The following is an 18,552-nucleotide window of genomic DNA, read 5'->3' as shown; positions in this document are numbered from 1 at the left end:
GGGGATCCAGGCGGGCAGTGTGCTTCCGAGAAACGTCAGAAGGGGAAGGGAGGGGAGGAACGCGCTTGCCTTGCAATCCCGCCTTTCCCCGACAGGGGGCGAGGAGCGGGGCGCCTGACGGCCATCCCTGGCCACGTGACCGCAGCGCCTGGGCCTCGCGCTTCCTTTCTGGGAGGGAGGGAGGCGCCGCTGGCTCACGCTTCCGGGGCCGCTTCCCCGCGGAGGGGGTGTCACGTGGGACGGAGCTTGGCCCCGCCCCTCAGCTGCCGGACGGGGCGGCGGGGCTGTGTTGGGCGCGGGGGCTGCTGGGTAATCCGACTCGGCTGAGGGAGAGACAGAGACAGGGAGGGAGGGGAAGGGAAGGGAAGGAGGCCGAAGACGCGGGGCTGGCTTCTCTCCCTCGGGGTCGTCGCGTCCTGTCCGAGGCATGGCGCGGCGGGGCAGGCGCGGGTGGCCTTCCTCCTCTTCCTCCCCCTTCTTCTCCGCCGCCTCGCCTTCTTCCCACTCGCGGTGATCGGCCCTGGAGGCCCGCCGCCGCCGGCCCTTCTTCTTCCTCTTCCTCCTCCTCCTCCTCGTCGTCGTCTTCCCTTCAGTGGCGGCCACCGGGAAATGGTCGGGGCGTAGCAGCAGAGCAGCAAGCGGAGGTGAGCGAGCGAGCGAGCGGGCCGGGCCTGAGGTAGGCCCCATCGGCCCAGGGGGGGAGGGAGGGAGAGAGGAGGTAGGCCCCTTGTTCGGCCCACATCCCAGCCGGGCCTGGAAAGCGCCGCCCCCGCACACGGCGCCGCCCGAGGCCGCCCCAGGAGATGCCTGTCCTTCCTTCCCTCCCTCCCTCTCTTCCGGTGGGGGAAGGCGGATATGGTTTCCCGTGACCAGTTTGGGACTGGGAGCCTCCTCTCCTCTCTCTCCTCTGGCCTTCACTCCATCCTTTCGTGCCCGGGCCCTCTTCGCCTCGCCCCTTTCGCTGAGGAAGGGCCGCTCCCCCCCCCCCCCCCCATACAAATAAGCCGCATCCAAAGTAAACACTCTGAGCTTTGTACGACAGATCGTAAAGTCTATGTGTTCCTGCTCATCTGAAACTAGATCATAGGATCCTAGAGTTGGAAGAGACCTCATGGGCCATCCAGTCCAACCCCATACTGCCAAGAAGCAGGGATATTGCATTCAAAACACCCCCTGACAGATGGCCATCCAGCCTCTGTTTAAAAGCCTCCAAAGGAGGAGCCTCCACCACACTCCAGGCAGAGAGTTCCACTGCTGAACAGCTCGCACAGTCAGGAAGTTCTTCCTCATGTTCAGGTGGAATCTCCTTTCCTGTAGTTTGAAGCCATTCCTCCGCATCCTAGTCTCCAGAAAACAAGCCTGCTCTCTCCTTCTTATGTCTTCCCCTCACTTATTTATACATGGCTCTTATCATGTATCCTGTCAGCCTTCTCTTCTTCAGGCTAAACATGTCCAGCTCTTTTATCCACTCCTCATAGGGCTTGTTCTCCAGACTCTTGATCATTTTAGTCGCCCTCCTCTGGACACATTCTAGCTTGTCAACATTTCCCTTCAGTTGTGGTGCCCAGAATTGGGCACAGTGTGACTCCAGGTTTGACCTGACCAAGGCAGAATAGAAGAGAGGGGGAGCATGACTTCCCTGGATCTAGACACTATATTCCTATTTGTGCAGGCCAAAATCCCATTGGCTTTTTAAGCTGCCACATCACATTGCTGGCTCATGTTTAACTTGTCCCCGAAGACTCCAAGATATTGTTCACACGTACTGCCATTGAGGCAGGCGTCCCCATTCTGTACCTTTGCATTTCATTTTTCTTTCTATGTGGAGTATCTTGCATTTATCCAAGATCACATTGGAAAGAATGGAAGTCTGGTTGGAAGAGCATCCTTGCCACTTTGAGTCTCCTTTAAGAGAGAAGCAACATGTAAATGAATCATAACAATAGTTCTTTCCCGAAAGTGCCCGGTGACATACAGTGGGCCTTTGATATCCTCTAAAACAGGATGGGCAAACTTCATCCCTCCAGGTGTTTTGAACTCCAACTCCCACAATTTCTAACAAGCTACCAGTTGTTAGGAATTAGTAGAATCATAGAGTTGGAAGAGACCTTGTAGCCCATCCAGTCCAGCCCCTTGCCAAAAAGCAGGAAAATCACATTAAAGCACCCCCAGCTCCCACAAACAGCCTCTGTTTGTGGGAGTTGGAGTCCAAAACACATGAAGGGCTGAAGTTTCTCCATGCCTGCAGTAGAATGAGGTTCCAGGGCCTCTACAGAGTTTTGGTTCCATGGATGTTCAAGTCCCATTATACACAATGGTATCATCAAAGGGTATCCCTTAAATAAATATTTCTCTTGATTTTTTTTTAAAAAGATTGTCAATCTGTGGATACAGGAGGCAATTATATTTTGAAAATTCAATAAATGGACACATGGGTGATTTCTGTGTGGCAAGATGGTGTTGGACTGGATGTCCCTTCTGATCCCTTCTAACTCTGATTATTACTTTTTTTTCTTTTCAATTGGCTAATTGATTTCTTGCATTAACTGTCTTTAATTCTTCCCCAATGATTGATGTCAGTGTTTGACTTCCCATCTCTCAAGTCCTTTCATGTGCTTGGAGAAAGTAGTTGTCAGAATTGTAGAGGCCTAGACTGTCATTTGATTTTTTAAACTGTTTGGGTAGGAGGGCGAATTTGCATGATAGTATTATATCATATAAGTCAGGAGAAAAAATGTTAAATTCCCAAGTAATTTCCAGAGAAACCTAGCAGAATTTTTTCTCAAGTCGGTACAGTAACTTGATCTTTTAACAAGAGGGCTCCATCAATCTTCCAAGAACTGGAAAGGGTAGTAGTGATAATTGGTTGTAGCAGAAGAAGCAATCCTGTTGAACCATAGAGATTAAAAAGTTCAGTTTGACAAGATGTTTTATGGAGTTCATCTGATTCTATTCAATTAATTTTCCAGTTACCCTCAAATAGAATCCCAACCTGAAATGACTTGTCATGTATAATAACAAATCTCATGTGAATAGCAAGATTCACTTCTTAAGTGTAGAACTGAGGTCATGTTTACATACAACTTTTGTATCTGCAAGGTGTGTTGACAGTGCTTGAGTAAAGACTTGAACTAAATCAAATGCAGTGAGTAAATGGAGCAAGTGTGACTATAGTCAAAGCTATCAGCATTGGAACTGCTGTGTGTGAGCATTGGAACTGTCATGATTACTTATGTATGTAACAGATGCATTGGCTGAAGTGCCCTGGAGAAGTTATCTATTTGTATATAACTATGGAATTATAGCTAGAATTTAGATAATATACATAAAGGTTTAGATAGGATTGAAATTTCAGGGGAAGAGTACTGAACCACCTGAAGCAACTGGGGCCGGTGGTATTCCACCAGACTTGTAGGTATCAATATTGAGAATGGTTCATGAAAGGCATACTTTCATTTTAAGAGTTGTATTCCCCTCTAGAAAGGGAGATGGTCTTTAAAGCAAAGCTTGTGCAGAAATTGGTGCCTTGGCAGAATGGTGGTAAATTCAATGTTGAGGACTGCAAAAATGCATGTATTGGGTCCCTATTTTTGTAATACATTATTGGACCAATAGTGTGGACAAGAGTGCTTCTGGATGCAAAGGGATTTTGTAGCACCTTTGAGGCTGAGATAATGAAGTTGGTAGGATAAGGTTTTGTGAGTCTACAAAAGGTTATGCGGTCATCTTCTTTCTCTCAGCCTCAAAGGTGCTACAAGAACCCTTTGCGTACTGACTTGGACAAATATAGCTTTATCATTTAGCTCTGCTAGAGTGCTTTCTAGTTAGAGAACATTTGTTTCTTTTATTAACCTTTTTAAGTATCAATCACTTTGACTTTATTCTCTTGTTGTGGAAATATGGAAAATAAAATATATTTAGATATTAATTTGAAGAGAATAAGCTTACCTTAATTTAGATTAACTACTTTAGTTAGTGTCATGCTCACAGCTTGAGACCCATAATTTGATTGGACTTCATTTTCAGGTATATTACAGAATAAATATGATCTGAATACAGATTTGAAGATCTGTGGAATTCATATAGGACCGGTGGGACAGGTATCATGGGCATTGATTTCATTGGCTAAAACTGAATTCAACACAGAACAATCTCTTGAGCACTCTACAGTCAAAATAGTATAACATGTGTGTATGTGAATTCACATGCACATGTTCTTGTTGTGACATATATCAGAACTTATGTCTAAAGGGAATTGAGAAACTGCATTCCTTTCTGTCAGACAATGAAGTTATGATTCCCTCTCAACTTCAGTCTTCTCCCCATGCAGAAACTTCTTACTGCTGATATCCTGTTGTTTGCCCTAGTGGACCTAGAGATGAGTCAGTGTGTCTGCTCTGGTGGGGATTATGAATCGAGTTCAAGTCACTGATTGAGGAGGTAGAGCTTGTGCTTTGAGCTCTTTCCTAATGTGTTGTCTTCAAAATAGTAATGCAGTACCCATCAGTCCAAGACTCAGTGGTCGGAGATTATGGGGCTTTCAATTTTGAAGAGCACCAGGACAGAGAAAGACAGTTTAAAAAGTATCCTCCGATATCATGTCTTTGAAAATAAGGCCATGGTGTGTATATCAAGTCACCTTTTGCTGACTCCATGAATTTTATAGGGTATTCTTAGGCAAGAAATACCCATTGGCGGTTTTGACAGTTCCATACTCTAAAACAGAGCTCTCCAAACATTTCATGTTGATGACACTTTTTAGACATGCATCATTTTGCAACACAGTAATTCATTTTTACTAGCAAACCAGAGGTTAATTGAATCCCATATAAGAGATATGGACATTGTATAAAAATTGTAATAACAAAATGTATGGGGATTCAAGATACCTCATGAAAATCTTTTATTTATATTTTTAAAAATGTATTGTCAAATGCTTTTAAAAAATGTTTTTTTCTCTCTACATAAACTAATCTATAAACACTACCTCAAAGAATCCCCCACCTTGTGTGACTGTGGAGCAGAACAGACAACTCCACATCTGTATGCTTGTCCACTATGCCCTGCTTCATGTACAGAGGAAGAACTGTTGGAGGCTACAGACAATGCCATTGCTGTTGCCCGTTTTTGGTCAAAAGATATTTAGCCACTTGTGCTCCTTCTATTTTTATCTGTTTTATCCTAATTTATGCAATGCAACCAACACACAGTTTGAAAGGCTCTGCTCTAAAATATAGTCTGTAACACATAGTATTAGTTGCCAAAATCCTGCTGGGGATTGGGAGAGCATGGCTGGAGTGATCCATGCTTTTTGTAGCAATTTGCTGTATTCCCATCCTTTGTATAGAGGAAGTGGTGGTCATCCTCCTGCAAAATGTATGGTGTTTTTTTTCGTGTCAGGAGCAACATGAGAAACTGCAAGTAGCTTCTGATGTGAGAGAATTGGCTGTCTAAAAGGACGTTACCCGGGGACAACCCGGATGTTTTGATGTTTTACCACCTGTGTGGGAGGCTTCTGTCATGTCCCCGCATGGGGAGCTGAAGCTAACAGAGGGAACTCAGTCCGCTCTTCCCAGGTTCGAACTGCTGAGTCAGTCCTGCCAACACAAGGGTTTAACCCATTGCACCACCGGGACTCCTAGAATGCATGGTGATTTGATGGTCTTCTTTTGACAGTTTTCTAATTTGCCTGCATGTACTTCTTTGTTGCTTGTATCATCCAGGTTAGTGCTTATGTGGAAGGTGTCTGTATGTTTTCTTTTCTGTGGGGATCTGTATAAATTTTTTACACACAAATAAATCTAATGTGGTTTTGATCAAGCTATAGTATAATCACTTGGGAATTCCACTTATATCCCATTATATTTCATGTTGGAAGAGAGCTGCCGAGTAACAGTAATACAGCTATTGCCTCCTTTCTCTTAACCCTTTCCTTTAAAATGATTACTCTAAAATGCCTTTCAGTGAAAATATCACAATATTTTTTGTTAATATAAGTTATTTTTAATCTTTTGTATTTGGTTTATTTTTGTTCCTTAATTTGCTGATTGGGGAAGTGGAAATATTTTCTAGCATTACAAGCTTTAAATAAAAGCTAGCACCTGTTTGAATTACTGTTTATGTTGGACATTTTTCTTCCATGTAAGTAACTCTTTGTGACTTCCATGGTTTTACATGAACTGGTTGCGAAATCTACCGCAAATCAATCAATCAGTCCTGTGGAGTTTCTATTATATTAAAATAGGGATTTAAGTTATGGAGCAAGTGATGCTTTTACATCTTCTGGAAGGAGTACTTAGTTCGCTTTTTAATTGGTTGAATGTTCAAAAAAACCATACAGTTGACATTGATCTTAGTGTGTCATGAGACCAGAAGAGATATGCATTATAAGTATGGATTGCTCAGATTAGGTATAGAAAAACTGGTTAGGACATAGTGCTGATTGGGTTGTTGTAGGTTTTTCAGGCTATATGGCCATGTTCTAGAAGCTGTTGATTTTCATAACTTGACTATCTCAGCATATGTGTGTTAATTGTCTAGGCTGAGATTCAGTTTTGTTATAGGGTTGCACGGAAATTCTTGATTGGATACAAATTAGCTGTTTATATGTAGAATGCTGGAATATGCTTGGAACACATACATGCATACACATGCACATACACAAGTATATGAATGGATTTTCTTCCATAATAGTGGGGTCAAAACATCTGCTGTGTTGCAGAACCTTCCTCATTGGCTATGAATTCTTAAATTCCTGAGTGTGTGTATGTACTTTCAAGCCATGTGTTAACTTATTGTGACCTCATGAATGTCATAGTTTTCTTAAGCAATAAATACACAAAAATAATTTACTGTTTTCTTCTGCTAAAATATAGCCTACAACACCTGATATTCGCTGGTAGTTTCCCATCTAAAGTAATCAGGACTATTCATCATACAATTGTTTTCTTTTTTGGATTCCTGGGTGTATTGGAACAAGCTAAAATATAGCCTACAACACCTGATATTCGCTGGTAGTTTCCCATCTAAAGTAATCAGGACTATTCATCATACAATTGTTTTCTTTTTTGGATTCCTGGGTGTATTGGAACAAGTTCATTTACCAGATGACCAACTGGGAGTCTAAATGAATATTAGATTTCAAGGGATTGACCTTGGATTCAAAGCTGATACCACTGTGGAAGTATACAGGGCTAGAATTAGAGTGGTTTCCTGCTTTAGGTCCCTAGGTGGTGCTGGATGACAAGTTTTAGCACTCCTGATCATTGGCCATGCTGACCCAGGATGGTGGGAATTGTACTAATATAACATCTGTGTATTAAAGCTTGGGAAACATTGGGCTAATGCAAAAATAAATTTGTCATTTGATGCACACAGGATGCTCACTATAGTGAAAGTGCAAAATATTATTTCTTATTTTGGCACAGAGTGAACAAAAAGAAAAAGGTATTTGTTGGTTGCATTAGTATTACTCCCTTTGCTGTGTCACGCCCAAATACACTCTGGTGTGATCCACTGCCTCCAGCAGTCACATAAGTAATTGAATAGAAGGTACCTGTGTGATGTTCCAGTGGCACATGCTCTTAGATTAAATACATTTCTAGAAAGACCCACAATTTCTTGGCGAGCATATCTAACCAGAATATATCATATCATGTATCAAAATAAATCTGGGATAAAATTATGTAAAAGCTATCATGGTCAGGATTTAAAAGATATGAACACCCCCCAGAAGGCCATTAAAACTATTATTACAAAACTGAAAGAATTTGGCTGAACCACAACTCTATTTTGGGGAAGCTGTTTGTTAAGACTCAGTGAAACGATAAAGAGCACATTAACCAGAGAAGCAACAAGGAGACCTGTAAGAATTTTTAGTCCTACTTCTGAATACGAGATTGAGACCCCATGAGACCATATGACTAACCACCAACACTTATTGATTTAAATTCCCTTGACTTGTAATCCAATAGATGATTAATAGGGAGAGAAAAGGCCCTCTATGTATATGCACACTGATTAAAAGGCACATGAAAAGAGAGTGCAAAAGATGGAAAGTTTAAAAGGGAAGCTTTTTGTCTAAACAAGAAATTAGCAAAGAATGCTTTCTCTTACATATATGAAGGCAACACTGTTGAGACATATTCAGAGAAATAAAAAGGTTGGAAAGAAATCTGAATCACATCCAGTCAGATTTACAAGTAAATATGGTTACTCTAATACAACTAAGTAACAGTGTTTGATTACTCATGAATATAGCTCTTCTGTGTATCTGGTGTGATGAGAACCAGGGCTTTCTGCCTGCCTTGTTCTCTGTTATTCTTTCTCTAGCGCATGGTCCCTTGAGGCTTGTATAACGGATCTCCAGAATTTAGAAGCTTTGCTCACTCACTGATCACTCTCATTGGGTGAGGAGCCCCATGGAAGCTTTGCCTGCTGACCACTGTTATTGGCCAACACTTCTCACTAAATGCAGTTGTAAACCCTAGGCCTTATTAGCCTTTTGTGTTGAGGGAAGATAGTATACCATCAGCTGTGCTGCCAGATAATGGGAGTGCTCTGAAGGAACTGAGGAAGTCTGTCACTGAGATAGGAAAAACTGTAATTAGACACTGTCTCCTGGACCATCTGCATTTGTTGTGGAGATGCTTTTCCTTGGCAAGTAGTTGAAAACTGATCAGAACTGAGGCAAGATGGAAGGTGCCAAATAAAGGTAAATGGAAGATAGTCTACTAAAGTAGCATGGCCTAGTGTGGAGGTTCACTTTTTAGCAGGAGTGTGATCTTAAACACGGAACAAAAATAACATTGGAATGGTTTGAAAACAACAACCTGAATGTGTTAGAATAGTTCAGCAAGAACCTAGACTTCAGTACTATTGAGAATCTGTGAGAAAACTTGATAGTTCCTTTTCACAGATGGTCCCCATTCAGTTTAAGAGAGCTGGAACATTTTTGCTAAGAATGAGCAAAAATAACATGATCTAAAGTTGATAGAGGATTACTCAAAAAGATGCATAACAGTAATTGTTGCCAGAAGTGCTTCTACTAGGTATTAAGTCAGAATTCATGTCTTACCCACAAATACTACGTAGTTTGTTTGTTTAACATCGCTGCTTCTGTGAAATTTGCACACTTCAATGTTGAGTATCTTATCAAATGGTAACAATCCCAGGTAAATCCACTCTATTTCCAGGTTGAAACACAACAAATCTAAGATGTGTGAAAAACGCCTAATACTTTTGAAGGCACAGTGCATACATGAGTGCCTTCAAGATATCTACTGATTTATGGTGATCCCATGACTTTTAAAGGATGGTCTTAGGCAAGGAATACTCAGAGTTTTGCCACTCCCTTCTTCTGGGACATAGCTTATTGCACCTGGTATTAATCACTGGTCCCCATTTTAGAACTAATCAGGTCTGACCCTGCTTTGTTTCCAAAATTGTATAGGATCTAATGAATTTAGAATAAAGTAAAATAATTTGAACATATAACTATGTATATTTAATTCATAGTTATTGTTGAAGAAATTAATGCCAATATCAAACTAATCCTAATTTCAAACATAAATTAGAGGTTTGACCAAAAAACATAGTGTGATACAAAAAAAAAGGGTTGTGAAATGTAGGCAAAACTGCAAAACTGCTTCTGTGTTTTCAGCCTAAAAAATAGCACTAGGTAACACGATTTTTGTCCCTGGGTTATAAATGTTATTTTCTAATTGGTTCTATCATAAAAATATAGAAAACATTTATTAAACTGCAAATGTTCTGTTTTTGTGTGGCATCCCTGCAGCACATTTTGCTATTGTTTTTCAATGACTATCCCATTGAGTCTGAATCAATTCAACATAATTGTTGCAGACACAAAAACCAAGTTTTTGGGGTATAACAACTACTTTCAAAGTAAGTAGCATACAAACAGGAAACAACATTTTCAAGCCAGAAACAGAAACAATTTCAAATTTTGTTACATAGTGTAATACTGCCCGAGAATATTAGCTATTGTGGTCTATTACATTTCAGAGGAAGGAACTGGCAAAACCTTTTGAGTATTCTTTGTCTAAGATAGTGGTTCTCAGCCTGTGATTCCTTAGGTGTTTCGGCCTACAACTCCTAGAAATCCCAGCCAGTTTACTAGCTGTTAGGATTTCTGGGAGTTGAAGGCCAAAACATCTGGGGACCCACAGGTTGAGAACCACTGGAAGAAACCCCTATGAAATGCATGGGATCACCACAAATTGATAGGCAACATGAAAGCACATACAGACAGCTTCGAGTGGTGCTGGAGTGGATTAGCATGTAGTTTTTAATACCTAGGATAGTTGGATTGTTTTTTGTTTACGGGGTGGAAGCAAGAGTTTGCTTTTACAATATTGATTTTTCCCTCTCTCCAGTTAGCAATAGTTTGAAAGAGATCCTGTTTGGTGCTTACTTTTGTTTTGTCCCTTATTGTAGCGTTGCTTACTAGAAATCATCTGCTGATATGAATACCCCCCTCTCTTGGGTAACCAGGAATGTTCCCTTTGGCATAGACTTACATTAAGCTTTGGGAGGTACATAAACGGTACACTTTGAAGAGCCTTGGCAAAAGGAATGCAGCTGCTCAGGCAGAGGATAAAGCTTGGAAATGATGAAAATTTGGTATGGTAATACATGAAGAAAGAGAAGTAGTACAGTGGTTGCTAGAAAGGAATATTGTCAGTGTAAATGTCAATCCATTGCACTATTTAACAATGTTACCAATTACAGTTAAGAACATAGATCACTATGAGAAACAGAATATGAATATTTATATAGTGTTACTTCATAAATATGCCAAATCTTGCAGCCTAGAAAGTGATGTCACTTACTCTTAGATAAGAAAAGTCACCTGTAGTATGGATGGATTGCAGGACCAAAGGTTTTGGATTATGTTGTATGAATTTTCCATTTCATTAAACTGCAGGCCATTATTTGTTGTTATAATAGCCTTCCAGATGTATTGGGTTTTGATTTTCATTGTCTCTTTTGACCACGATCAGATTGCAGAATTCCATGTACATGTTCCATGTATTCCATGTACATTTTTTTCCAAAATGGGAAACTTCTTTTCAATCATTACATTTTCTTGCCGGGGGGGGGGGGGGATATAATACTCAAAGCTGCACAACTACAATCTCCCTATTACTGCAGAAGTTCCACAAAATGGCTATTAAAATAACAACATAAAAACAAAAGACCCTACTAATTCATGAAACTAGCAGTTGGAAAATACCCTCATCATTGTCGTGAAAATAATCATTACATTTTATTTGGTGCCTGTAGAGTGAGAGGTCTGATATAAACTGTATTGTGATATATCCTGAAAACTGATGCATCAGACTAAATGTTGGCAGTCATGTTAAAGATGTAATTTTGCATTTTATATTCAGAATGATTTTAGCACCCTAGGAAGATTTTGTTGTTTCTAAAACAGCCAGAAAAGAAGTATGTAATTTTTTTGTGTCCTTGATCAGTTTGAGGTCACAAAGAGACTTCATATGTAAACATATGGCCTAATTTATTTGAAGGCATGCTCATTAAGATACAAAATATATTGTAGTAATCACAGTGTGCTTTACTAGTTATATTTGGTTCAAGAAATTTTCTGGGAAAGTTCAGATTTCAGTGATATAAGGGAAGGTTCTATGGGGAGTTTGATTTATTAAGCCCAATTGAATGTTCCAATTTGCCCTACCTGATCACTCCTAGTGCCAGTTAACAAACCACAGTCCACTGTTTGTTTAGCATGACTTTTGAGCCCAGCAGCAGTTGGAACTCAAACTGTTTATTTCCTAGTGAGCTCGAGAATCAAGCCATTCTATGTTGTTGTATAAGGGCAGAGACCTGATTTTTTGCAAGTGCATACATTACACTATAAGCAGAGCGGTTGAGTATGCTGCTTATACACAGTACATATAGTATACAATTCACATCTATAGATCCTTTGGTTAAGCTTAGATGAACTATTAAAATCTTTTAAAATTGGACTGAACAGTTTCATTGAGTTTATTTGTATAATTAGTTTGATATGTATCTGTGCAGGTTGGGGGAAATGGAAGTGGAGAAACACATAAAGGGGAATGTCTGTATAGATGACAGCATCCAAAGTCTGAAGTAAAATGGTTTGTGTTAAATCTTACCTCGATGCTTGAGGTAATTAAGGGTGCTGTATGGATACTATTTTCATCCTTGGTTCTAAATGAGAGAAGGGCAATGGCCCAGTTTTCCATACAGGATTCCTAGTAAGGAGAAGTGCCTATCATTGCTTAACAGAATGGAGGTAATGGTTATGTTGGCTGAGGCTAAGCAAGCTCAAGTCTTAGCTAGGGCAGAGTGATGTTGCCTTTTGTTCCATGAAGGCAGCTCTAGGGAGAACCATAACATCACTATAGAGAAGAGGAGCAATATCAATATATGAACATATGAACACCATGATTTAAAACAGGCATGTTCAAAGTCCCGACCGGGGGCCCAATTGCACCCCGTGTTCAAATTTCCACTGGCCTGCAGCCTTTGTCATAAAATCAATAATATGCTGCCCGCTAGCACTGTTGACCACAGCATAAAATACAAGTGTACAAAAAAAGCACTATTTTATATTTCACCAGAAAATTGCACACTCGTCACTTGACCCTTGTGTGATCCTTTCCAGCCCATTTCTAAAACGGTGACTGTAACTAAAAAAAAAGTAAAGTTGACATCAAGGGTTGCTGCTTCCGAAATAAGTGGAAATTGGAGTATTTTTTCACTGAAATATGAAACAACTGTGTCTGCTTAATTTGCAAAGAGACTGTGGCCATTTTCAAAAAATTTAATATCAAGAGGCACTATCAGATGAAACATGCTAACTATAACAAGCTAACTTGGAATGAATGTAATGAAAAATGGAAGCAACTGGAAGCTGTTTTGACGGCACTGCAACACTTTTTCTCAAGAGCTGGTGATTCAAATGAAAATGCCACAAAAGAGAGCAGCGAGGTGGCAATGCTGATTGCCAAGCGTACAAACCTTTTTACTGAGGGTGATTTTATAAAAAAACTGCATGCGGAGAAAATTTGTCATGAGAGGAAGCAAGAGTTTGCCAATGTTTGCCTGGAGTTTGACGGATGCATCTGACACCGCTCAGTTACTGTTTTTTTTAGTTTTTTTTTTAGAGGAGTGGACAATGAAATGAATGTGAGTGAAGAGCTACTTGACTTCAAGAGGAACAGATGTATTTGTTTCTGTTTGTTCTGCCGTAGATGATATGAAACTACTGTGGAATAGAGTCACTGGGATTATTACGGATGGCTCACCTACCATGGCTGGCAAGCAAAATGGATTATCAAACCTAGTCTGTAATAAAGTCAGTGAAGAAGGAGGCAAAGCTATAAAACTCAGCTGTATTATTCATCAACAAGTTCTCTGTGTCAAAACATCTGAAACATGATCATGTTATGAAACCGGTCTTAAAGGCTATTGATTATATTTGTTCCAAAGCCCTGTGGCCATCACCAGTTTCAGCAGTTTCTACTCAACATCCAGGCTGATTTAGTGTATCACAACAATGTAAGATGGTGCAACCGAGGGTCTGCACTGCAGCACAGGGAGGAAATCAGTCAATTCTCTCTTGACAACTTTTCCCTCCAGCAGGATAAGAACAGGTTCTAAGAGATTTGAACATTTGCTAGGAAAATGCTGAGTTTGTTTGGCTCAACATACTTGTGCGAGAATACATTCTCGTTTATAAATATTAACAGCTATGTGAGGATGAGATTAAGTGACTCACTTGCATGACATTTGCACATCAAAACCACTGTTTTGAGGCCAGATCTGGCCTACTGGCTTATTTACTGCAATCAAGATCTCACTATCACCCTTTACATTAATGAAGGCAAGTTGTTTGTTTAGTCTTCTAAGGTGAATAAATTCTAAAATCTCAGTGAATTGATTTTTGTGATGATAAAAAATGATGCCATCATTAAATATGTTGCTTTAAAATTGGGTCCATTATTTTGAAACACCATAAATAAATCTGTCCATTCCTATTAAAAGATATGTTTTTGTTTATTTTAATGAAAAAATGAATTGAACTGTGTCATGCTGACTAAAGTCTATCATTTAGTATTTAGTGAATATTCATATTTTGATAACTGTCTCCACAGAATAGAGATACAAATCCAACTATTGTCATAGCTTTATAATTTTGGAATCTAGTAATTCTTCTAGACATTTGTCGAAGCATTGCAATGTGCAGAAAGGTTTTTTAATTTATTCATTTAACTCACATCTTATTTTATATAGCATGTGATCAATAGTAATGTACATAAAACCAGAAGTAAGATATTTAAACTTCTTTATTATGAAAGCACATGTTGATGCCTACTGTCAAGTAACAGCTAGATATAAAGTGTTTTCTCTTTGAAATCTAGATTATCTCATTGTTTACATGTATTTTTCCAGAATTAGCTGAAAAAATATTTCAAACGGATAATATACACTCATTTCACATTATATAACTTTTTTTGGCATGGCACATGCTTAGCATTTTTATTACAGTTCTAAATGCTTTACTGAATCCTTTATGAAATCAGTAGCTAATTCTGATGGCAGTTTGGTAAATAGGCATAATGAATATTTTCAGGAGCATCCAGCTTTGCTCTTACCAGTTGGGTGTGACCAAGAGGTATTTATTTATAATTCCACTGGAGGCTTATTTGTCATTCATAGCCAAATATTAACAAGCAAGACTCATGTTGCATCATGTCTAGTTCACTGGCAGGCAGTGTGATGAGCTTAAATAACTAACGGTCCAAAAGCCATATGAGGTGATTCGTTCTTCACAAGGAGATACTTTGATAACCTTAACATTGAGAGTGTGAATAATTACAGTATATGCATCTTTTGTGCATGATGCATTTGTTTTCTATGAGCATGACAAGAGGCTCCAGCAGCAGTGCAGTCAATTTAAGGCTGTATTTACAAGAGAACTAATGCTTTGCATGAAGAATATTACAGTTCTATTTTTAATAGCTCTATAGGTCTAAAGATAATATTCTGGAGAACCAGTGCTGGCCTTTTTAGAGCTTAGTACTGATGTAGATGGATCCATGATTTGATATAGAGTAAGTTATTAAGTCTTTAAATGAATACCGTGATAATAAAACACTGTTTATCAATATTTCATCCACTTGGATTTCCCTTCCTAGAAGCCTCAGCTAGCATGGTCAATGGTCATGGATTCTGGGAAATGAAAGCAAAAAGCCATTCAACTCTCAATTAAAAATGTTAAACCTAAATCTGAATAATTATAGTCTTAACAAAAATAATAGTTCTTTCAAACGTACACATATTAAAATACCTACTGTTAAACATAAAAAACAAGAAAATATGTATCTCTGTTTCAGTCTATTAATAAAAATGTCAGCCAAAAATGAAATCTGTAGTGCACATTAATTTACTATTGAGATTTTTTTAAAATGATGTATTTATTGTATATCTCAAATCTCTTTTAATACAGGTCCTAAAGCTGCTTAAAACACGATTTAAAACAAAATAGAGCTAAATTCCAGAGTTATAACGTTACATAATTTACCTTATGAAAATCAAACATTGAAGAAAAATGGTTAAAAAGTATAACATGAAAAGAGGGGAAGGTGCAATCCCCTTGGTGTTGTAGCAGCCTGTAAGGGACAAAAATGGCCCATTTTTTAAAAAAAAAATGCTTTGCCTGTTAGCCCAAGGAAATGACAGTAGGCATCTTAGCCTCACTTGGTCTGAGAGCAGCTACCAAGGACCTCACAGAGCATGCCTGCTGCGCAGGTTATTTATTTATTTATTTATCGTGTCAGGAGCAAACAAAACAGTTGTATTGTATTTTGAAAAAAAACAACAACACAAAGTTTGCAAACTTGGCATTCTATTAAATGTCTTTTGACCAGTAGCTGGACACTTGGAATGCCTCTGGTGTTGCCATAAGAAGGTCCTCCATTGTGCATGTGGCAGGGTTCAGGTTGCATTGTAGTAGGTGGTCAGTAGTTTGCTCTTCTCCACACTAGCATGTTGTGGATTCTACTTTGTAGCCCCATTTCTTAAGAGGTTGGCTCTGCATCTTGTGGTGCCAGAGCGCAGTCTGTTCAGCGCCTTCCAAGTAGCCCAGTTTTCTATGTGCCCAGGAGGGAGTCTCTCATTTGGTATAGGCCATTTATTGAGGTTCTGGGTTTTAGCCTGCCACATTTGGACTCTCGCTAGCTGAGCTATTCCAGTGAGTGTCTCTGTAGATCTTAGAAAACGATTACTTGATTTAAGTCATTGGCGTGCTATACATAGGTAGAAATAGGAAAATGACTTTCCAAAAAAAAAAAAAAAAGAGGGAGAGAGAGAGACTTTGCCAAAAAAAGCAGCACATTATTATTGCATAGATTGAATCTATAATAGCTTAGGTTTTGAGGGATGTTTAGGAGCCATTTGACTTGGTCTGCAGTTGCACTAACATAGTTCCATCTGGGATCTTTAAAAGTGAGCCACCTTTTCTAAGCTGATAATATTAAAATAATGAGTTTAAGTTCACTTCTGATATTTAGAGTTTTATGTCATTTGATCCCTAGTAATGTTTATATTTCATGTTAATATATTTGTTGACTACATAGCAAGCTTACAATTTGAAAATATTTTATCTTGTTTTTTGAAAACAATTTGATTTAAAGATTATAATTTGTTTTTTGCTTTTGTTTTAAAACTTCTAATTTGCTTATAACTGTTGCCATTTTGTCTGGCTAAACTATTAATTAAATCTGCAAAGTTGGCTGCTTGCCTTCTAGACGTGTTTAAACACAAATCAGAGGATCTCCTTAATTTTCAAACTCATACTTTGAACAATAAACAAGTTAGATGGTTCTGAATAAACTATTAATTCTGTTTAAGATCATTAACTGCAATTTGATTTATATGAGAGAAGTTGTTAGTGCTGATATATTCAGCTAACAATGTTAAGAGGTGACAGGGTGGTGCTGAGGATTGGCATGAATGCTTTATGCAGCTATTGCAAGAATGATTCTCCAGCAGGTAGGGTGAAGATATGTGGTTAAAAGGTTTCTTCAGGTTTTCCTAATCCTCTTTTTTTACAGTTCTGTATTTTTCCACACCAGATAGAGGTAGTTTTTTCATAGTTGTCAAGGCTGTTATACTGCAAATACTTAGATTAGATAGACTAAATGTAGTTTGTTCACTATAAATATCTGCACAATAATTCATGTACCAGGTACCTATAATGATACTCAACATTTTTTCTAGTAACACTGGTGCTTCTTTACCCTATTCAAAATGTGGGAGAGGGCAGCTTGCTAAATGACTTGGTTTTGTACATAAACAAAGAGAAATGACTGTCACAAAAGAATCTGTATGCTACTTTGCATCCGCTTGCTCTGAGATAGTTGAGCTATTAGGTGGGTGGAAGAGTTGTTAAGGAAGCTGCCGTGTATCTAGTGTTGTATGAAGTCTGTGCAGTGGGGCTTTTCCTCTTCAGCTCCCCATTTGAAACACTTCAGAGAAGCCTTGGCCATCAGAGGACTTGGGAGTGTTGGGTGTGCGACATGGAAGAATTAATGGGAGGGGGATGGAGTTTTTCATTGCATACTACGCCTTCAAAGGGAAATTGTCTCAAGAAAAATGTGGCATCTGCTGTTATTCAACCCTCACCCCGTACAAATGTGGCAGGATTTTTGCTTGCCTTCCCTTTGTCAGTGAAATTCAAGATAAAGCCCAGTCATTCTTGAAAGTGAACATGTTCTAAACATGAAATAATCTTCATGTAACTTACTTTTTCAACATTTACTTTATATCATGAACTTTTAATCCTTAGTAGCATTCACAAACGTTATTAGTGTCATCTGCTTCTTGGCTTAGATGTTTCCTTAAATATAAGGGGAATCCTTTTAGACTCTTCTGTTAGATTTATGGCTTATATTTAGAGCAGTAGGTCAAATAAAGCAGGGCTCTGTTACGTCACATTTCAGTAAGCCCATTCCGTAAGGAAATCTTCCAAGTTCTTTACTCACAAAGAGTAGCCTCTACTCTTACGAGGAGGTATAGTTGTTTATAGAGGTTGCTTAAACTGTGGAGATGTTTACTGAAATATGTATTTAGAGTAGAAATGTCATTTTTAGGGAACCTAGAAACAGCAAAGCTGACAGCATGCTACGGTGGATGGACACGAAGGAGGATCTGTTGGGGACAGAAAGAAAGAAAAATGAGGTAGATAAAAGTAGATGGCAATTGTTGTATTTGGGAATGTGTTCTTTTTACTAATATTACTGGTGGGAGGTAATTTGAATGACATAACCAATAGGGGGAAATTTTGAGTTAAATATATAGTTTAAAATTGGATTAGAACATCTGATTCTCTTCTCTGTATGTATTTTGATTATGTAGGTAAAATAATCTAAAGAATAGAAGTTTTAAGCTGTAGTGTAATTGCCTATGTTTTGTCAGTGCCATATCTGTAGCTCAAGTTGTTAAGTTTAGGCATTATTGTTTTTAAAGACTTTATGT

The 18,552-nt window shown here is 38.9% G+C and overlaps 1 protein-coding gene across 3 annotated transcripts in view; it reads left to right on the top strand.

The window, feature by feature from the left end:
- Positions 1–554: 554 nt before the first annotated feature.
- The window catches only part of AFF4 (ALF transcription elongation factor 4), a 60,980-nt gene continuing 42,982 nt past the window's right edge, over positions 555–18,552 (top strand). Inside the window, exons 1-2 of one of the 3 annotated variants that reach the window (XM_060765205.2) lie at positions 562–644; positions 18,168–18,255. In XM_060765205.2, the coding sequence (XP_060621188.1) occupies positions 18,251–18,255 (5 nt within the window). In that variant the 5' untranslated portion in view covers positions 562–644; positions 18,168–18,250. Of the gene's footprint in view, positions 645–18,147; positions 18,256–18,552 lie in introns of those variants that run through there. The other 2 variants (XM_060765206.2, XM_060765204.2) reach the window with 2 other exon arrangements.

This window comes from Anolis sagrei, chromosome 2, assembly GCF_037176765.1.
Source record: "Anolis sagrei isolate rAnoSag1 chromosome 2, rAnoSag1.mat, whole genome shotgun sequence".
NCBI lineage: Eukaryota > Metazoa > Chordata > Lepidosauria > Squamata > Dactyloidae > Anolis > Anolis sagrei.
This window is presented reverse-complemented; position numbering and strand designations above follow the sequence as displayed.